The 22,888-nt window shown below is 42.1% G+C and overlaps 1 protein-coding gene across 1 annotated transcript; it reads right to left on the bottom strand.

Annotated features, from left to right (window-relative positions):
* Positions 1-182: 182 nt before the first annotated feature.
* Positions 183-22,327, bottom strand: LOC147032584 (protein-L-isoaspartate(D-aspartate) O-methyltransferase-like). Its single transcript, XM_085870326.1, has 7 exons — positions 22,181-22,327; positions 21,852-21,956; positions 21,724-21,755; positions 19,334-19,438; positions 14,610-14,730; positions 2,352-2,437; positions 183-2,263 (listed from the first exon to the last, which is right to left on the bottom strand). The coding sequence occupies exons 1-7, from the start codon at positions 22,233-22,235 to the stop codon at positions 2,093-2,095; spliced, it is 675 nt and encodes a 224-aa protein (XP_085726452.1). The 5' UTR covers positions 22,236-22,327; the 3' UTR covers positions 183-2,092.
* Between the last annotated feature and the right edge of the window lie 561 nt (positions 22,328-22,888).

Genomic DNA, 22,888 nt, shown 5'->3' with positions numbered 1-22,888 from the left:
AGTTAATATTTGCTAGCAAAGAACCAGTCCTTCAGGAGGAGATAATTCCCCCACTTTTAGGGTCTACAGAGGATTTTTTTATTAGCCCTTCATCTCCGCAGCGGGAGATGGGGTTTGACAAGTTTGTCTCTCTGTCCCAAGCATGACTTTTTCGGTCGGTAACTATTAACGTACTAACACGAGTGCACCAGTTACCTGGAGGGTAGCACAGTAGAAAAGATTAACGGACAATATGTCCAGTCTATTGTTAACAGGTGAAACCAACAGGAGACAGAAGGATATTTGATAAGTAATATTTATTAATCTTTAATGTCTGCTTGTAAAACACAACATATAATACTGATTCAAAGAAACAATTATTTTAAAATCTTCAGAGTATAAAGTACAAATGTCACATATCAATGCAGCTGAGTTAACTCATGACTTTTGGGGTTGTATCTCGGGTAACCAGTTTGTAAAAATAAGGTTAAAATGATTGAAGGATCGGCGGAAAAACACGTTCCAACAGTCTTGTCCAGCTGGTGTGTAAGGGTTGAAGTCTGCCTGGCCAGTCCAGGTTGCAAGTCCTCAAGGTGAGCTTGGTATCACCGAACCAAGTGGATGAATCCAAGTCCACAGATCAAGCTGAACGACCTTTAATTTGGAAACTGCACATTGTTATGAACCAAAATGTGTTTACGAAGGAGGAGGGAGGGAACAGGCTCTTTGCTGTCTTAATGTGAGCAGAGAGGAGATGGCTGCTTGGATGTCGTCTCCAAGGCAGTCGATTCGTCGAGTACCGACCAGCAGATCAGAGCAGCCAGCTTTGCGGGGTGAAGCTGGGCCTTGTCAAGGCTTTGTCGTCACAGAACCAGTTTCAGTTCGCATGCAGCACTCTCCATTCCCTCTTTTCTGGGTGAGCTGGTTTTAAAACTCAATCTGTCATAGGATGAGCAGCACAGCCATTGCTCCTCTCTGATCCCATCTCCCAATCCTGAAGCTGCAAGGTGAGCTGCCCGTTATTTATAATCCTAGCTCGAAGGTTAGTCTGGAATTTGGCGTCGAATGGGTCCAGATGTTTTCATTCCAAGATCCATTGCAGAGGTCTGTGGCAATGGTTCAGTTAGGTGCACTTTGACCACAAATTAACTTGTTCAGTAAACAACTTTCTATCAACAGCCCCAAAATTCCTTGAACAGAACCCAGTGCAAAGCTCTTTCCCCCCACCTTTCAAGTTCTCTGCTCCAAAGCTGTCTGGCAGTATATACTTATTTAATTTGAGTTACCTTTTACCTTTAATATTCGCTTTAACTTCAACTCCATTTCAAGTACCTATTCCTTACAGCTCAAGTAAATGCTATTTTGATCCATGAAGTAACCCAGATGAGACTGCTCCAAAGGGGAGTGTGCATACTTATAAGCTATCTTGCCAGGCCATTTCGATCTATCACTGCTCTTCATTTTGAACAAACTTCAAGCCTCTGCGTATAAAACCTTCAGATCTCCATCCTTTCCATCATGTCACAATTGTTCATCCAGTGCCAGATCTTGGGAATTTTTGTTCGCTCTTGCTCGGTAGATAGTCTGACCATCTCTCTGTCAGAATAGCCTAAATGTATGCTCAGTGGCCTCTGAGTTCTCCATCCTGGGTCTGAATTTTGGCCCAGCTATAAACTCTCATCCTGGTGTTTTACAGGCACGGTGATTGTTCATTGTGTGCCGTCCCTCGGATGGACAGTAAACTTGGTGTTCCATCTACCGGCATGAGTTTGTGGATGTTAAAGATCCTGTGGTGTCCTTCACACAGAATAGATAGGAGATCTCGCTGGCACCATGGCCAAATTCCAAATTCCTGCCATAACCTGCAGGGGGCACTGCATCAGCAGCACAGCCACATCTCTGTGAGGAAAAAAACAAACATTTCTTCCTCAATTGCTCAGGCATTGATATCAAACAATCGATATAATTAATAAATGTGGTAATTTTAGATCTCATGAAATATTTCATTTTCTTTCTAGATCCAACTTTCTCTTTCTGTTCTTTTAAACATCAAATTAAGTATGCTTATGAAGGAATAGCCAAGGCCTTCATGGTGACGGGACAATGTGCATTATTATGGCCACTGTGCATTCCGATCAGTGAGGGGCACGAAGAGGACCCGCATGATGCGTTTCACACTTATCGATCCATCTGCCATCTTGTCGTGTTGCTCCAGCATTTGCTCCCTGCCGGGAGGACCTATGGGTAGCACCAACCTTCCACCAGGCTTCAGCTGATCCAGGAGCTGGGGTGTGAAAATAAATATTGGGCTGTCTGGGTGGGCCATCAAGACATCATCATTATAGCGAACCTCCTTGTTGTAACAAACTTACTGGTTTTGGAACGGTAAGAGCTGCAGCTCCAACATGGATAGCATCGTAAGGAGCAGTCTGTGGGTATCCCAGCCTCCCATCTCCTGCTGCAAACATTTTCCTCATTGTTTATGGAAAAATTGGATCACTTTTGTGCACTACTACATGGAAGGTGGAGTTGCACCGTGCACGTAATTTGTGCACACGTTCAGGTTCCACAATTATGTCATAGATTGAGTGTGTTGTACAACCCAAGGATTGGTGCAAGCCAGTATTCCTCAATAACCGGTTTGTGTTTGTTACGCGATGACTCCGACAGTTCTGGGCTGATTACATCCAGACTTGCTACAGAGGATCGGCATGACCCCAATTGTTTTTATCTTTGCCGGTGGTCTTGGGGGGTGGAGGGACACAAATTCTCTTTGTAAATGTGTATCATGTAGCGCCGCCTCCAGGTGGGTGAGGGTATTATAAGTCTCCACCATTTACAGTACAGTATTCCTGTCGCTATGTTTTCCAATACAGTGAGGTGTTTTGAATTATAAGCATGGTGTATTTTTCCTTCATACATGTTACCCAGGTTATTGTTCCCCTCGTTGAAGGAGAGGGTATTGCATTTGGGTCCATTGTTTGTTTGTCCGCACAGAACTTTGGTGTTTTTCTCCGCAACCGCTTTGGCAGATTGAGATGAAATTTCAACATAAGTGCGACGATTCATGCAGAATGTTTTCATGATAATTATGATGTCATAGGTCATGTGATGTGGCAGCCATGTTGGAAAAACTTTGGACCTCAATTATCTCTGAAACCGCACCAAGGAAAAAAATTGAAACTTGTCGCATGGCACGGACTCCTCGTGAGGAATAAGTGTGATTTTTTTTTGAAAATGACATCATAGATGTCTTCGTTATGACGTCATAATTGCACATGTATATTGCTGCATTTGATCAGTATGAAATTTTTGGAGGGTCATCTCGGGGGGGAAAAAAGGATGTTTTTTTTATGTACACAGAAAATATTTTTATGATGTCATCGGTTACGTGATTCGGTAGCCATTTATTCTTTTTATTTTTTAACCTTCAAAAATCTCTGAAGAAACAGATCGAGGTGAAACTTTACACGTATGACCGCCTATCCATGAGGAACAAATGGTTCACACATAAGATGTCATCGGTCACATGGTTTGCAGCCCTATTGGATTTACCTTAAAACCTATAAAAAATCTTCTCCAGAACGGCTGAATAGATCGAGGGTAAACTTCACACAAATGTTCCCCAAGCCTTGCGTGTACAAGTTTATTGACAGTCATTCCGTGTCATTTCAGCCGGGGGTTGAGGTGATCCCCTCGGATTTTTCTGAAAAAATTATCAAAGCTACCTTAACATATATGAGGAAGGTTTGCCAAGTTATAGCTCAAAATTCCAAGTAGTGTCAGAGATATGGCCCGACAAACACCCTCGGGGTGTTTCAATTCTGGCAGTCGCGAGTTGCAGATTTGTATCTGAAGCATTTTTGGAGGGCTCTAAATTCCAGAGTTTTACAAACAGAGTTCTAAAAATTCACACAAATGGTGCCTATTAGTGAGGCTTTCAGAATCTGACATCAAAAATGTTCTACTTAAAATACTTTTTAAGATAAGCACTCTCAAAAGTAGTGATTTGTAACATGCAGTCAAAAAAATTGGAGTTTTCAAATTGCTGCCAACAGTCAGTTTATTCATCATGAATAATTTTGTTGCCTGATTTACATAATCTAGTGACTGCATCATTTACACAAGAAAACTGAAACCTTTTGGAGCAAAATCTTGGATGCTATAGGTGTCTGAATTTTGCTCCAGTCTCAACGACACTGAAATTTACCCCAAGTGTTTACCATGTTGACAGTTACACAGCTCTTTTAAATTTTTGTCACTTGAAGACACATACATAGGTAAACTGTGGTAGAAAATTCAAGAGTTGTTCTCAATCCCTTCTATTTTTAAACGATTTTTATAAAGGCCCACTATTTTAAAAAAGACATGTTCGATGAAAGATGTAGAATAAAAGCAATAGGTGTGCTTTTGAAGTGGAAGCCATGCCAAACATTCATAAGTTGGCACCACAATGATCAAATTATTGTGTTTTTTTTGGTCAGAACAAGTATGTGGTTACTTTAATGTGGCTCACATTTTTTTTAAAGGATATTTTGGTTTAAGGCCACCGCCAATCTGAACTACAAATTAAGACACATAATGTGATCATAATAATCACCATTATAAATTAATTTGCTTATCTAATTGTTTATATACTTAGTGTACATTGTACGAAAGTCTACATCCATTTGTAAATGGAGGTACAATATCTGATTCAACTTTTTTTTTTCATAATTTCATATCAAATTGTTTGGACAAATGTACTTGGATCCATTGTACAAAGTGAACAGTGATTAGTTTTATAATTGCCAGGATGTAATAAAATGTTACAATGAGCATTGGCAGTTACTACAGGGCTGTGCATTAGGTTAAAGCCAACATAAGATAGAGTTGTGCTTCATGCCTAACTTTGGAAATTATTTTGGTACACTTCTTTAAGCTTTACTAAACTGATCTATATATTGTTAGATTCCACTTAAGTCATACTTCCTTACAATATCTTTATGTTTTTCTATATGTTTGTTAGTAAAAAAAAAAATTTTTTAAACAAGTAGATTTTGGGACTACAGAATCATTAGAAATTGATGCATTTTTTTGTAAATTACTTCAAAACTTCAAACCCCACATTTATGAATTTTTGCATGAATATAAAGGTTCACACAAGTATTTACTTTGTATAAATTTGATGTTTATGTGCAAATTTAATTCTATGATATGAGATTAATAATGTTATAAATACAGTGGAAAATCGATATAACGCTCACCGGTGGGGTCCAAAGCCACTAGGGCGTTATAAATATGATACAGCGCTATACTGATGCAGTGAAAAATATTTTATATTACATACAAACAAGAGCCAAAACACGTGGACATGTACGTCCGCCATCTTGGATTGTTGGGGTTGATGACGAAGCGGTCAAGTTATTTTCTTTTCTTTTTTTTAAACAAGAAATAAACACAGGAATTGAATGCATATAGAATATATTTTATTTTTTTATGTACAATCGAACATTACTTACAAAATAAAAAATACAAAATGTACATTATCACATAAATCGGAAAAAAATTTTTCGCTTCCTTAATCACAAAACGGATGCGGAATTTATATCTTGAAGAATTTGGAATTTATTTCTTGAAGAAATCGGTGATCTTGGTTGGTTTCATGGATGCTCTTGAGAATCTTCGGGTGTCATCCAGAAGGATTTTAACCTGGTGTATCTTCAAACGAAGATTGGGGCATTCCTGCTCATCTAAGGACTTCAACCAACGAAGACCATAAAGGAAAGACTGTTCAGCTTTGGAGTGGAGAGGCTGGGGGAGAGGTTCAACTGGTGCCTCTTCTTATTCCGACTCCTCTCGGGGTTCCTCTTCCTCTCCAGTTGACAGCTGTTCTTCTCTGAGCAGTTCTTCAGCCAGGTCTCTTTCTTCTTGATCAACTCAGGCCTGGAGAGCATCAAGAGCTGATGTGCCAGGGGCGAGGTTGAGGGCCGTAATGGCAGACCTGCCCACCTCCTCCTTGGAGAACCCATTGAAGTCTTCTTCATTATCAGACTTGGGAGGACCTAGGCCTTTCCTCCAGCAGTTAATGATGGTGTCCTTGGTGACCTTCTCCCAGGCTGGCCCTGTAAACTCCATCGTCTTCTTAACGTCCATGGCCTTGAGGAAGACGGTCATCTCTTTCTGCTCCCTGGCCATAGCTTCGCATAATTGATCTTTGTAGAATAGCTTGAAACAGTTGATGACTCCCTGGTCCAAAGGCTGGATCTTGCTGGTGGTGTTCTTGGGCATAAAGGAAGCGAAGATCTTCCCATCCTTGGACTTTAAGATGTCTCCTGATGGATGAGATGGGGCGTTGTCAATGAGGAGGATAGCTTTCTCTTCTTGCCCAAGCTTTCTCAGGTGCTTCCGCAAAGCAGGGCAGAACCTCTGGAAGAACGAGTCCTTGAAACAGGCTCCTGTCATCCAGGCCTTCCTGGTGTTGGTGTAAATGCAGGGAAGGAGGGATCTGTTGACATGGTGTAGACACCTGGGATTTAGTGACTTCCCTATGACCAACGGGGTCATCTTCAGAGACCCTGACCTGTTGGCACAGAGAAAGAGGCTGACTTTGTCCTTTGGCTTCTTGTGTCCAGTCTTTCTTGATGGGTTGTCATCCAGGTCCATAGTTCTGTCTGGAGGGGTCTTGTAGTACAGACCAGTTTCATCTGCATTGAAAACCTGGTCTTCTGTGAAGTTGTTGTCTTCGATAAGTTCATTGAAGACAGAGAGGTAGTTCTTGGCAGATTCAAGGTCTGCGGACTTGGCCTCTCCATGTTGTTGGCTCATGTGGACCCCATGTCGATCCTGCCAGCGTTGCAGCCACCACCTACTTAAGCTGTAGTCAGCATCTTCACCTCTCTCTTCCTTGTGAAGATCCTTGTTGATCTTCTTGGCCTGATGAAGGAGGATGGTGCCTGAGATTGGTATGTCAAGCTCTCTAGACTTGCAGAACCAATTGAATAGTTCCTGGTCCAACTCTTGATCCCTCCCAAGCTTGACCCTCTTCCTCTTCATCCCTTCATTGGAGTTGACAGTGACGATGAAGCTCTTGATGTTCTCTTCATCCTTCATCCATCCTCTTAGAGTTGAACCGGCGATGCCTGTATCCTTGCTGATTGTCGCTTGAGTTTCACCATTCCGTATCCGTTTAATCATGTCTAGCTTCTCCTCTATGGAATAACACTTCCGCTTCGGCATGGCGGCGCTGAATTGAACAGAGCAAACAAAACTAACAAATTTGAAGATTTCTCGGCTGGTACGTGATGAAGATGTCGAAGAACTGGTACAGGAGATGTAACGGGAGCTTAGATTTAAGTTGTTGACAACTCTTCCGAAAGGATGTGGGCGGTAGAGCACGCGAACATTAGTTAATCTTGTACAGTACAGTACTGTACTTATGTTGTGTACTGTGTTGAATGGTGTTAGGGAACATGAACGTGAGTTACAGGAGATACGGATGCTATGATGATTTGAATTGAATTGATTTTGTTCATCTCAGCTTTGCCATTTATACGAGAAAGGTGCGAGAAGATGACAGCTCGTGAGTATTTTCACACCACATGTCAACTCAACACAGGGCGATGACAGCTTGAATTTTTTTCGCCACTTAGCGCTATTTTGCACTAACTTTGTCTCTATTTTCTCACTTTTTTGCCTTTAAACATGAAATAGTAGTACTTTTTTTGGGGTCCAAGGTGTATGAGCGTTATATCGGTACAAGCGCTATAACGCTTAGCGTTATATCGATTTTCCACTGTATTTATTACTTTTATATCATACAAAATGCACCATTGTACATTGTGCCTTTTTTTCATAATTGAGATAAGTGTTAGCATCTCATTTTTAATTGGAAAATACATTTTTGAGCCAAAGTAAATTAACCACAAAGTTATTCTGACCATGAAACACGACTGCATACTCATTGTGGTGTCAGCTTTGGAATTCTTGACATGGCTTCCACTTCAAAAGCACACCTATTGCTTTTATTCTACATCTTTCATCGAACATGTTTTTTTTAAATAGTGGGCCTTTATAAAAATCGTTTAAAAATAGAAGGGATTGAGAACAACTCTTGAATTTTCTCCCACAGTTTGGTAGATACCCGCACGTCTACCACATGAGAACAACTCTTGAATTTTGAGAACATACCCGCATGAGAACAACTCTTGAATTTTTCTACCACAGTTTTATCCTATGTATGTGTCTTTAAGTGACAAAAATTTAAAAGGGCTGTGTAACTGTCAACATGGTGAACACTTGGGGGTAAAACGGGTAAATTTCAGTGTTGTTGAGTCTGGAGCAAAGTTCAGACACCTATAGCACCCAAGATTTTGCTCCAAAAGGTTACAGTTTTCTTGTGTAAATGTTTCAGTCACAAGATTATGTAAATCGGGCAACAAAATTCTTCATGATGAATGAAATGACTGTTGGCAGCAATTTGAAAACTCCAATTTTTTTGACTGCATGTTACAAATCTACTTTTGAGAGTACTTATCTTAAAAAGTATTTTAAGTAGAACATTTTTGATGACAGATTCTGAAAGCCTCACTAATAGACACCATTTGTGTGAATTTTCAGAATTCTGTTTGTAAAACTGGAATTTAGAGCCCTCCAAAAATGCTTCAGATACAAATCTGCAACTCACGACTGCCAGAATTGAAACACCCAAGGGTGTTTGTAGGGACATATCTCGGACACTACTTGGAATTTTGAGCTATAACTTGGCAAACCTTCCTCATATATGTTAGGGCAGCTTTGAGAATTTTTTCAGGAAAATCCGAGGGGGTCACCACAGAATTTAATATTTTTGGCTGATTTGACATGGAATGACTCTTAAGGAATAATTGATGGTTCACATGTTTTGGCAGCCATATTGGATTGAAAAAATATATTAAATAACGTTTACTATGGAACCGCTTAATCAATCGATGTCAAACTTTACAGTTATGATCTCGTATTCATCGGGAATACATGTTTTAAATTTTAGCTTGATCAGACACATGATCTGTCAACCAGAATTATTTAATTTTTGGATAGGTTTTTCTTTATGATTGTTATTTTTTTTTTTTTTTAAATAAGGCTCACAAGGCTGTGCCTGGATGTGTTTGAGGGTAGAGGAATAGCAGCTGAAATGTGAATCCTATCCAGGTGCCTCCTGATGACTTCATCATTGCTTTTTGCTTGTTTGGGTTCCTTCTGGTTACTCCAATGCAGGACTGTACCTCTATGGTCTTCCATTTGATTTAAATTGAATTTCTTTTAACCCCATTGTAAATTCAATTGAATAATAATGATAAACGTCATGGGTCAGTGTCAGGTGTCCAATCAAAGTGGGATGTCTTGGGACCTGGTCTTCACTACCAGCAGTTATAAAGTGGGAGTTCTAATTATGTCTCATTATCTCCGCCACCGAAGTTGAAGAAGGTTATGTTTTCACCCCTTTCTGTCTGTTTGTGTGCATGATATGTCAAAAAGTTGTGGATGGATTCGGATGTAACTTGGTGGACACGTTGGGTGTGTGACAAGGAAGAATTGATTCAATTTTGGTGAAGATCTGAAACCGGAGCTGATAAGTTTTTTTTTTTTTTTTTTTTTTTTTTTTTTTTTCTTTCCTTTTCTAGTGATTCTTCACCATTGAGAGATAACGCTAAACCTATAAATAGCACCATATCTCAAAATGTTGTGGACCGATTCGGATGAAACCTTGTGGACACGGGTGTGTCTCAAGGACGAATTGATTCAATTTTGGTGAAAATCTGAATGCGGATTCAAGAATTTTTTAAGTGATTCTTCACCATTGATCGGGTAAAACATATATATATATATATATATATATATATATATATATATATATATATATATATATATATATATATATATATATATATATATATATATACAGATAGCACAATATCTCAAAGCTGTGGACAGATTCAGATGAAACTTGATGGACAGGTTGGGTGTGTGACCACGACAAATTGATTCGATTTTGGTGAAGATCCAAATCCGGATCTGGATACGAGAATTATTTAATTTTTTTAAGTGATTCTTCACCACTAAGAGATGGGGCTAAAAACGATATACAGAAGTACTGTATAGCATGATATTTCAAAAACGTATTGGGCCCAATATGTTCTCATGGATCAGGCTTTGTGTGGCGGAGGTATGCGCTCTACCGAGTGCCCCACCATTTAATTATGTAACGAAACGAGCACATAAATGCCACCCAAAATACACCACACAAAACTACACAAACCCCACACAAAACTACACAAACCCCACACAAAACAAGTCCTGACAAGGGTCTGCAATCTCTAATTGCTCTTTTTCTTGTTTTTATTTTATTTTCGGGAGCGATTAAGGCAGCTGTCAGTTGTCTACACGCCGTCCAAATAATGGTATTTGTCAGAAGAACGTGTTGCATGCTTGGAACAAGATCGCCTGATGTGCGGGTACTCTGTTAGTGTATATGTACATGTATATAACAAGAGCAAGAACAATAACAAGAAAAAATAACATTTTTTAAATGTGTAAAAACAGAGGGATGAAATCTCAGAAAACAACCAAACAAGGTCGGAATGACACCACATTATGATGCCACAATACAACATCACAATCCTCTTGTGGCTGACCATCACAAGATCTTTTGACATTTTACTTTTGTTGTGGGATTGTGGTGGATGAAGAAGATGAATGAATAACAATGTAAATGAATACTGACACCAATATGACATCACAGTCCTCTTATGGAATCGCCATACACTTTTGTGGAAGCGATATTTAAAAAAAACCGTTGAACATTTAGCTTTCATTATTATCTCTGCACGACGTCGTCGTCTTGTTTGTTTGCAGATACTAATGTGGATTATTGCAGATAATCCATTCCTCATGGTGCTATCTTAACCTGATCAGATCACAGTGGTGATTGGCTGAATTCTGTTGCCATGGCAACCATCTTGCAACTTTGGCCTGTATATGATATTTTTTTGATGCTTTTCTTGGTATATATATATATATATATATATATATATATATATATATATATATATATATATATTGTGTGTGTGTGTGTGTGTCAACCACCCAAAAGGCAGGGGACCTAGAGTCTTCTTCTTCTTCTTCTTCTTCTTCCTCTTTCGGCTTGCTCCCGCTAGGGGTCGCCACAGCGGACCAACTGTCTCCATTTTGCTCTATCCTCCACATCTTCCATTGACACTCCAACCACCCGCATGTCCGCCCTCACCGCATCCATGAACCTCTTCTTTGGCCTTCCTCTTCTCCTCCTGCCTGGCGGCTCCATCTTCAACATCCTTCTCCCGATATACTCCGTTTCCCTCCTGTGCACATGTCCAAACCATCGCAATCTCGCCTCTCTCACTTTGTCTCCAAACCGTCCTACCTGCGCTGTCCCTCTAATACACTCATTTCTTATCCTATCCATCCTCGTCACTCCCAACGAGAATCGCAGCATCTTTAACTCTGCCACCTCCAGCTCTGCTTCCTGTCTTTTGTTAGCGCCACCGCCTCCAAACCATACAACATAGCTGGTCTCACTACCGTCTTGTATACTTTCCCCTTCACTCTTGCAGCTACCCTTCTGTCACAAATCACTCCTGCAACTCTTCTCCACCCACTCCATCCTGCCTGCACTCTCTTTTTCACTTCTCTCCCACACTCTCCGTTACTTTGGACAGTTGATCCCAAGTATTTAAACCAATCCACCTTCCCCACCCTCAACTCCTTGCAACCGCACCATACCACCACCCTCCCTCTCATCTACGCACATGTACTCCCTCTTACTCCTACTGCCTAACATCCCCCTTCTCTCCAGTGCGTGCCTCCACCTCTCAAGGCTCGATTCAGCCTGCTCCCTACTCTCCCTACAGATCATGATGTCATCCGCGAACATCATGGTCCATGGAGACTCCAGTCTGATCTCGTCCGTCAACCTGTCCATCACCATTGCAAACAGGAAAGGGCTCAGAGTCGATCCTTGGTGCAATCCCACTTTAACCTTAAACCGGTCCGTCATTCCTACCGCACACCTCACCGCTGTCACACTGTCCTCATACATATCCTGCACGATCCTCACATACTTCTCCACCACTCCCGACTTCCTCATACAATGCCACAACTCCTCTCTTGGCACCCTATCATAAGCTTTCTCTAAATCCACAAACACACAATGTAACTCTTTCTGGCCTTCCCTATACTTCTCCATCAACATCCTCAAAGCAAACATTGCATCAGTGGTGCTCTTTCCTGGCATAAACCCATATTGCTGCTCACAGATCGTCACCTCTCCTCTCAACCGAGCTTCCACTACTCTTTCCCACAACTTCATGGTGTGGCTTAACAACTTTATCCCTCTGTAATTTCCACAGTTCTGCACATCACCCTTATTCTTGAAAATCGGAATCAGTACACTTAATCTCCACTCCTCCGGCATCCTCTCACTTTCCAAGACTTTATTAAACAATCTGGTTAACAACCCCACTGCCATCTCTCCTAAGCACTTCCATGCCTCCACTGGTATTCCATCTGGGCCAACCGCCTTTCCACTTTTCATCTTCTTCATAGCAGTCCTCACTTCATCCTTACTGATCCACCCCACTTCCAGATTCACTATCTCCACCTCTTCCAACCTTCTCTCTCTCTCTCATTTTCTTCATTCATCAGCTCCTCAAAGTACTCCATCCACCTTCTCAACACACTCTCCTCGCTCGTCAGCACATTCCCATTTGCGTCCTTTATCACCCGAACCTGCAGCACATCCTTCCCAGCTCGGTCCCTCTGTCTTGCCAATCGGTACAAATCCTTTTCCCCTTCTTTTGTATCCAACTTCTCATACAGCCTCGTCATATGCCTTTTCCTTGGCCTTAGCCACCTCTCTTTTGCTTTTCGACGCCACTCCTTGTACTCCTGCCGACTTTCTTCATCTCTCTGACTATCCCACTTCTTTTTAGCCAACCCCTTCTTCCTTATACTTTCCTGTACTTCCTCATTCCACCACCAAGTCTCCTTATCTTCCTTCCTCTGTCCAGATGTCACACCAAGTACCTTCCTAGCTATCTCCCTCACAACTTCTGCTGTCGTTGCCCAATCATCCCACCCATCTTTACCACCATCCAACGCCTGTCTCACCTCCTCCCTAAATTTCACGCAACAGTCTTCCTCCTTCAGCTTCCACCATCTGGTCCTTGGTTCAGCCCTCACTCTCTTCCTCAACCTCACCTCTAAAGTCATCCTACAGACCACCAATCGATGCTGTCGAGCTACACTCTCCCCTGCCACAACCTTACAGTCACTAATCTCTTTCAGGTTGCATCTCCTACTTAAGATGTAATCCACCTGTGTGCACTTTCCTCCACTCTTGTATGTCACCCTGTGTTCCTCCTTCTTCTTGAAATACGTGTTTACCACTGCCATTTCCATTCTTTTTGCAAACTCTACCACCATTTGCCCTTCCACATTTCTCTTGTTGAGACCGTGCCTCCCCATCACCTCCTCATCCTCTTTATTCCCTTCCCCAACATGTCCATTGAAATCTGCTCCAATCACCACTCTTTCATCCTTGGATACACTCTCCACCACTTCATCTAACTCACTCCAGAAATCTTCTTTATATTCCATCTCACACCCCATATGTGGGGCATATGCACTGATGACATTCATCATCACCCCTTCAATTTCCAACTTCACACTCATCACTCGGTCAGACACCCTCCTCACCTCCAATACCCTCTTGACATGATCTTCCTTCAGGATTATCCCGACACCATTTCTCCTCCCATCCACACCATGGTAGAACAGTTTGAAACCACCTCCAATGCTCCTCGCCTTACTCCCCATCCACTTGGTCTCTTGTACACACAGTATGTCCACCTTTCTTCTCTCCATCATATCAGCCAACTCTCGCCCTTTGCCAGTCATCGTCCCAACATTCAGAGTTCCAACTCTCACCTCCACACTTCTACCCTTCCCCCCTCTCCCACTGCCTCCGGACTCGCCTTCCCCGTCTCTCTTCTCCTCTCCTTCGCCCAGCAGTAGCACAATTTCCACTGGTACCCTGCTGACCACCGGTACCGGTGGCGGTCGTTGGTAACCCGGGCCTCGACCGATCCGGTATGGAAATTCGTTTTGTTGTCCGCATAATGATTTGACATAGGTTTTTACGCCGGATGCCCTTCCTGACGCAACCCTGGTCGCCTCTTACGACACACAGGGATATGGTACACCTATTCTAACCGGGGCATACACCGGGCCCAGTACAACTGGTGCTCATTTCGCCGACCTCGGAAGGATGGCAGGCTGAGTCAACCCCCTGGTGTTTTCGACTTGGTTTATATATATATATATATATATATATATATATATATATATATATATATATATATATATATATATATATATATATATACACATTATATATATATATATATATATATATACATATACATATACATACATATATTAATTCAGTGTCCCAACGGGGCTTGAACTCAGGACCTCTTGGGTCCCAAGCCACTGCCCTTACCACTGCGCCAACACCAGGCTTGCGCAGGGGACCTAGAGTATCATTTAAAAATGTAAAATATCACCCAATGTACCGACAAATTGTAGTTGTTCCCCATGAAGCAAGGTCAGATCGTCCTGCTTCACGTTGCAGATAGCATCGTCAACAAGCTGGAAAATATGGTCTATGCCGATCACCATTCCCCGTTTCCCCACCTGCAAAGTACAGTAAATAGTGGTCTTATACCACCATGGAAGTCTCTTCATATTATGGGTAATAATTTCACACCAAGATTCCATGAAAGTACTTGCAGAACAGGAAATACTGACTACCGCAGGTGCGTGCAATCACTGTAGATTTAAGCATTTTTAAATGAATTCAGCTTTGTTTCGAGGATTGTCCCTAAAACTAATGCTTCACTTATTCTTCTTTTATGACCACAATTATTCTCAAGTTATTGTGGGGTTGGCTGGGGGAAGTTTTGTATCAAATCTTTCACGAACCGGCTGGCCAGGCCTGACATTCGACTGAAAGTTGCAGGAATTTGAAATTTGTTTCAGAGTATCATTGATAACTTGCTTACTTTTTGCAAAAGACACCATGGAATTTTTCAACCTCCATCAGCTAATGATAGCAGATGGAACATCCAGCTTAATTTCCTTCTGAGAGGCCGTGTACTTTGTAATGCAACACCATCTCTGCTAAGCACCAGTCAGACAGGTTATAGTTGGGTCAGTAATCGAACCAAGGTTGAGAAACTGAGGTCAGTTGTCCAAACTAGATAAATAATATATCATTCCATGAAAACGTGTTCAAAAATGTATCTTTCAATCTTAAAAAGTATCTTATACTCTTGATAAACTTTAGGTGTTTATTAAGGTTATGCAGGAGACTTGAAATACCTGTTGCAAATGGACACTGTAATTAATTATAATGATGAAAGACTGTTCCACAACATGCACAATCATTTTGCAGGTGTCCAGGTATTTGAGGGGACACTGTGTTGACCATCCGTTAATTTGTTTGACAGAAGGCTGGATCAGTTAATCGTTGCTGTGGATTGCAATGCATATACCCAGAGGTACCACCATCATACATCATTAAATTATATTTGAATACCACAAAAGCCTCCTTGACGAACTGTGGCTTGAAGAAGACATCTCCTCTTTTATTTGCTTTATTCCCTCCACCACCGAAGATGGACTGAGGTTATGTTTTCACCCCTGTCTGTCTGAGAGCAGGATATCTCAAAAGGTTATGGACGGATCTGGATGAAATTTGGTGTACAGGTTGGGTGTGTAACAAGGACGAACTGATTAGATTTTGGTGAAGATCCAGATCTGGCTACGAGAATTTTTTTTACATTTTAAAGTGATTCTTCAATCTTGAGAGATGTGCCCAAAAACGATGTATAGCATGATGTCTCAAAAAGTTTTGGACGAGTTATGACAAAACGTTGTGGATGAGTTGAATAGGTGCCAAGAACCAGCTGATTAGATTTTGGTTCAGGTCCCGATACACATCTGCCTATCAGTGGGATATAAAACATAAACTGTTCAGCTTGGTGGAGGTATGTGCATGCCCTACCTAGTGACTTTCTAGTTTTTTTTTTTTGTTTGTTTTTGTTTTTGTATACCTTGTCGAGGCTCGTATGAGGGCGAACACACAACTCACAGCAAGGGGGCATGAGACAAGAGGGGTGGGAGTGGAAGGGACAAAACAGTGGGGAACAGACATTAGGTGAACTGTGGAAGGGAGAGGGATGGGGATGGGATGGGGAACATGGCGAAGAGAAGATGGACATTACAGGGACTTTCAGGAAGGAAAGCAGGGGAATTGAAGGAAGTGGGCTTGGGTGGATTATCGGGGGTAGAAAAGATCGAGGATTTGGATGGGGTGGTGGTGAACAGCTGTTTTGAAAGCCTTGAGGGAAGAATGGGAAAGAATAGAGTGAGGAAATTTATTCCAAAGGCGGGGAAAAAAGAGGAATGAAAGAGTGAAGATGAGCAGTGATTCGTGATTTTGGTAGTTTTACCAGAAGGGGGTTGTTGGCGGACCTTGAGCGCCCTGTGGAAATGTGGTGGGGACAAATCGCAGAGAGAGCAGGGTGGGCAAGGCTGGAGAGGAGTCGGTAGAAGACAGAAAGACCACCGACCAACCTGTGGTGAATGAGTGAGAGGCCCAAAGACTCAGCTTCATTGCGGGAGATGCCGATGATCCTAAATGCCGATGAGCGTGAAGCCGAGAAAGGTGGGAGGCAGGAGCACCAGCCCAGAGGGGAGAGCAGTACTCCATCAGGCTACGGACAAAAGCTTTGTAAGTGGTCAGGAGCTCAAGAGGGCCGAGGAAGGACTTTGCACGACGGAGAATTCCCAGTCGGCGACTGGCTTTTGAGGCGAGGTTGGAAATGTGACTTTCCCAGGAAAGGTCATGGCAGATAGTGAGACCCAGAAGCTTGAAAGAAAAGACTTCTTCCAGAGGATTGTTGAGAAAGTGGATGGGGGGTTTTCTAAACGGTCCTTTCGAAGAGACATCGTGAGAGTGTGAGATTTGTCTGGATTGAAAGACATGTTCCACGTGTTGGACCTGTTTGTGATTTTATCCAGATCTGCAGTGAGCGAAGAAGCTGCTGCTTGCCGGTCTGAGGGATGAGAGATGGTACGGCAGAGAGTGGAGTTGTCGGCAAAGAGAAATAGAGGATTTTCCTGAGAGTCGGAGAGATCATTGATGAAAACCAGAAAAAGAACAGGGCCCAGAACGCTACCTTGAGGAACTCCAGCCTGCACAGGAAGAGGGGATGAAAGAACTCCATTTAGGGCCACACGTTGACTGCGACAGGAGAGGAAGTCTACGAGCCATGAGTGGAGATGGCCTTAAATACCATGAGAAGAGAATTTGGTGAGTAGGGCAGGGTGCCAGGCTATGTCAAAAGCACGTGATATGTCCAGGGATACAGCTCGGATTTCCTGTCTGGCATTGCGGACCTCCATCCATTGATGGGAGAGCAGAAGCAGCATATCCAGGGTAGAGTGACCTGGTCTGAAATCAAATTGATGATCGGAAATCAAGCCATTGGAGAAGAGGAAGGATTTCATGTCTGAAGCGATGATGGATTCCATAACCTTGCTGATGATTGGGAGAAGGTTGATTGGTCTGTCGTTGCAGGGATCTGTTTTTGCACCTTTTTTATGCAGGGCAGTGATGTTAGCAGATTTCCAAGCAGATGGCAGATGGCCTTGGGCAAATGAGAGGGTGAATAGAACAGAAAGAGGGTGAGCAAGAGCAGAAGAGCAGGCTTTGAGGACACGTGGGCTGATGCCGTCTGGACCGGTTGCAGAAACTGAGTCGAGGTTTGAAAGCAAGCTCTCCACCTTGTCAGGAGAAAAGGACACAGAGTCCAGGGACAGTTGGGTGCGACTGGGTAAAGTGGCTAGAGATAGTGATGGGTTTAGGACACAAGATTTAGCTGCAAACACCGAGTTTAGACATTCAGCTTTATCACGTGCGGTATCAGCAGTGTGGCCATTTGAGGTAAGGGAGGGGATGGAGGGGGAACATACACCAGAAACAGATTTGATTAAACGCCACCAGGATTTTGAGGAGGGAGAGAGGTTTGAGAGTTCAGACTTGAGATGAGAAAGATGTTGTTTTCTGGCTCTCCTGAGGGTAGATACACACTTGTTCCGAGCTTTGTGGAAGGAACTGAGATTGCCCTCAGTTGGGTTTGCTTTCCATGAGGCAAAGGCAAGTTGTTTCAGGACAACTGCCTCGCCACAAGCTTCAGTAAACTAAGGGCAGGAGGAAGGGTAAGACAACTGAACACGAGAGGGGATAAATCTGTGCATGAGGGAGAGCAAGTTTCTTTGAAAGAATTCCCAGGATGAGTTGATGTTGGAGAAAGTAGCGATAGGAAACCAGTCTGTAAGTTTGATGGCTGCTCGGAGACCCTGCCAGTCGGCTTGATTGAAATGCCAGACTCGACGGCGGTGAGGTGGTTATCTGATAACAGCCAGAGAGATGTCCACTTTGACAAGGACGTGGTCAGAAGAACCGATTGGAGCGAAGGAAGAGCAGCAGATATTGTCAGGGAAATTTGTCAAAATAAGATCGAGAAGAGATGGAGTACCATTGGTTGAGATCCAGGTCGGGAAGTTGACCGATTGAGTCAGTCCTATTGAGTCGCAGAAAGCTTTTGCTGAGGTCCCATGACAGGTGAGAGAGGTACCCACACCTCGCCAATTGGCGTGATGACAATTGAAGTCACCACATAAGAGGAAGAGAGAGTTTGGATGAGAAGACAGAAGATTGTCCATGTTTTCGGATAGTGAGGTGCAGATGGAGTCATCACTGTTCGGTGGACGGTACAGTACACATTTAAACATGAGGTGGGAGTGGAGGGAAGCCGTAGCCAGAGGTATTCCTGGGGGTGTGGGGGAGTGAGAGCAGTGCATGGAGAGTGAGGAATAGAGTCTTTGATGAAGAGAGCAACACCTCCACCAGGACGAGGCTCAGGTCTGTCATACCAGAGGAGGGAGTAACCAGGAAGAGATACTTGGGAGTCAGACACGTCTTGGGAGAGGAAAGTTTCTCTTAGGCAGATTATGTCTGGTTTGTCAGTGGCAACCTGTATGGAAAGATCTGAAAGGTTTGAGCGAAATTTAAGGTAGTGTGATATTATACTGGCTAATTAGTTCGTGAAATTCTAGTGAAATATTATACTGGCTCATTAGCAGTTATCAGTCAATGCAGTTAAACATGACATCCTGCACATTGCCATTTCTCCCACTCCAATGAAGAACCTTTAATCAAGACACTCACCATGCGAGCGAAGCAAGCAGACAGGTATCCACTTCCACAACCCACGTCCAGAGCTGAGGCACCTTCTTGAAGGTGTTCCTTCAGCAATTCCAAGGCGTGGGCATGCTGAGACAAGACAAGTTCAACCCCACCCTCCCGTTCCCCCATTCTTCCAAGCACTGACATGTGTGAACTTTTGTTGAAACTTTGCCTGTAAGTTGTCCAAGGCTGTGCACATATTTGCGTAACTCGCCTTTAACACATACTTACGAGCACTTCCCCTCTCAGGGAGGGAGTACCCTACTCGAGCCACCTTCAGTGGGCAATGTGCTGTGGCACATTCTTGGAAATTCACTTTATGATTTTTGTCATTTCTTAAAGACATGTTATTGAGTGTGTGACAAGGACAAACGGATGTGGCAACGACAGATTTATTCGATTTTGGTGAAGATCCAAATCTGGATCTGGATACAAGAATTATTTATTTTTTAAAGTGATTCTTCACCATTGAGAGATCAGGCCAAAAACGATATTGTACTGTAGAGCACGATTTTAAAAAATGTATTGGGCCTGATATGTTCTCGTGGATCAGGCATTAAGTGGCAGAGGTATGCGCTCCACCGAGTGCCCTTCTCGCTTCTATCTGCTGTTGGTATGGTGCAGGCATGATCCTGCATCTAATTTCCTTGTTAGAAATACAAAATAAAATGGCTGCTCCAAGAAAGGTTAATTGGGGGGGGGGTATATTATATTTGGGACTTTATTGAGCACAGAATTAAGAAAATGTACCTCCTAGCACAGAGTGGAACAGTTAGAAACTGCTTTGCGATTCTGTGGCTTTGTCAGCAACAGTCAGTCATTCGTTCAAATGGTGCTTAAACACACGATTGATGTTTTGACTCTAACACAGTCAACATTGAGCCATGAAAAATACCACCACCCACAACCCCCCCCCCCACCCCAAATAGCCGTCAGCTAATTAGCATTTTGTTTCCATTGGTACTTTGGTGATTCATCTCCACCTAATCATTATTCATGATGGTTCATTTCCACATACTCATTATTCATGATTCTCTGTGGTTCCACCAATCGGGTAATCCCGTTCGTTCTTTCTCTCAACCAATCAATGTTGAGGACATTACATTGTAACTTTATAAATGAGAGTTTGGTGCTTCTTCATCTGCTAACAGTTTTATCCTGAGGAGTGCAAGTCGAAAAGCTTTGATGTTGTCTCTTTTATTGAAATGCATCTTTAAATTCTGTTGTGTAGATGTATGTATGTATATATATATATATATATATATATATATATATATATATATATATATATATATATATATATATATATATATATATATATATATATATATATACTAGCTGAAGTACCCGGTAATATCCAGGAAATTTGCCCTATTTTCCTCACGCTAGTTAGACTTAGGCATTAGGAAGGCTTCTTTAATTCCTCAGATTTATGGAAGGAAGGCTTTATGCTGCCGTAATCCTCAGAGAGGTCATAGTTGAAGGCGGCCTTGAGCCACACAATGTTTCTAGCAGCAGTGGCAACTGTCCTTTAGTCCTGCCAAAACCTGGACCGAGAAAGCTGGAACGTGAGTTTTGTGCGTCTCTCACCCGTCGGTGTGACGCTCTATTTGCAGTTAGGCGACGCTCTCTCTCTGCAGCCGACTCAGCTTGCCTGGCTCTTTCATGAGCAGATCTATCAGCAGTTAGCTGTTGCCGTGCGCGTGCAGTTCGAGAATTCAAATAACAGGAGGAGAATGTGTATGTTTAAAAAGTCAACGAATACGAACATTTTGTATTTCAAAAAACCCGAGCGTTTTTAACCATGAAGCCTTTTGTTACGATTAATTCGCCGGCGCACTATTTGAATGCCTTTTTTTTTATTTTTTATTAATGGAAATTTTATTTTTCTATTGTTTTTTTAAATTTATATATTTTCATTTTTATGGAAAGCCACTTAGCGCATCCTGGAGCTGAATTTTGGGTCTATATGTGTGTAAAGTTTCATCAAGATCGGTTCACTGGTCTCGGAGCTTATTGGTTACAAACAAACAAACAAACAGACAGAAGGACTGCCATTTATGTAGTAAATAGTAAAAGATATATATATATATATATATATATATATATATATATATATATATATATATATATATATACATATATATATATATATATATATATATATATATATATATATATACACACACACACATATTTATGTACATATATTTATTATTATTATTATTGTTATTTTCTTTTTATATCTCTGGTTAAAATCAAACCAACATGTTTCACAAACATGCACCATTATATTAAATTAATGCTATTATTGCTCTTTTATGTTTGCAACAATGCTGTTTGTGTTATTGTGTAAAATCCACGTAACTTACCATGTGTGGGGCACTGATCGTTGCAAAGTATCCTGTAAAGTATTCAATCATGTCTTGAAGGAGTCATGACCGTATTTAAAGGGAGTTTAAATTGAAAAGCAAATCTAATAAATCTTCATCTCTCTTACCGATAGGCTGCGGAAGGTCCTCATATACGTGGTATTTTGTGTAGTGTACACGGTCTGTGGCCAGCATAACCTGGTACACACTCTCTGATTGTATGATGCCTTGTTCTACGGGTGATACATGGATGGCAAGGACTCGAGCACAGGCCCACAATTCCTTTGTGCTGCACAACTACTCGACATATGTGTAGAAAAGTATAACAAGAATTTTAGTGATTAAAGGAAGGAAAATATATAGATTAGTGCCTTTTGAACCACTGAGTGTGAACTTATACTTTTTATCTCTGAAACCCTTCGCTCATTGATTGAAAGCTTGTTAAGAGGAATCTTACCCTGCAGGTTCTGTAGAAGCCTGGCATGTTCCGATGCAGAATGCGCCATCACCATTGGCAGTGCTTAAAAATAATCACCCCAAAATAAGTGAGTGGCTTGGAGGAGTGGATATAGCATTGCTTCAATTCCCCTACTGGTATGGGTTCAATTCCCATGGTTTCTCAGACAGTGGCAACTCGATCCTTCGTAACATTCTACCCCCTTTCTGTGAACACCCGGTCCTCCATCAAGAGTGTTCACAGTACACCTCCACCACTACCTAAATAAGTCCTCTTAGCAACGTCTTTGACACCAGAATGGCTGAGAGGTATGCATGCTCACCTCTAAGCGGTCTAGCCTGGGTTCGAAATCCGAGCCAGCTATAAACTATCATCCTGGTGTTTCACAGGGAGGGTAATTCATCTGTGTGTGCCGTCTCTCGGATGGACGTTAAACTGGGTGTCCCATCTGCTGGTATAACTTGGTGGATGTTAAAGATCCCACCGTGTCCCTCACAAAGTGTAGGAGAGCTATTGCCGGCAGTCCGGCACCGTAGCCAAATTCCAAATTCCTGCCATAATGACTGCTGGGAAGGCAATGACAAACACCCATTTTAAACCTTACCAATAAACTGCTTCGGCAACACCGACGCTTTGTAACAAAGTAATAATGGTGCACCTACATCAGAATGACAATGCAGGTGACTTCATATCTTCATGCAAATTCAA

The sequence above is a fragment of the Eptatretus burgeri genome, chromosome 2, assembly GCF_056783735.1.
Source record: "Eptatretus burgeri isolate ZD-2024b chromosome 2, Ebu_testis_v1, whole genome shotgun sequence".
Classification (NCBI taxonomy): domain Eukaryota; kingdom Metazoa; phylum Chordata; class Myxini; order Myxiniformes; family Myxinidae; genus Eptatretus; species Eptatretus burgeri.
This window is presented reverse-complemented; position numbering and strand designations above follow the sequence as displayed.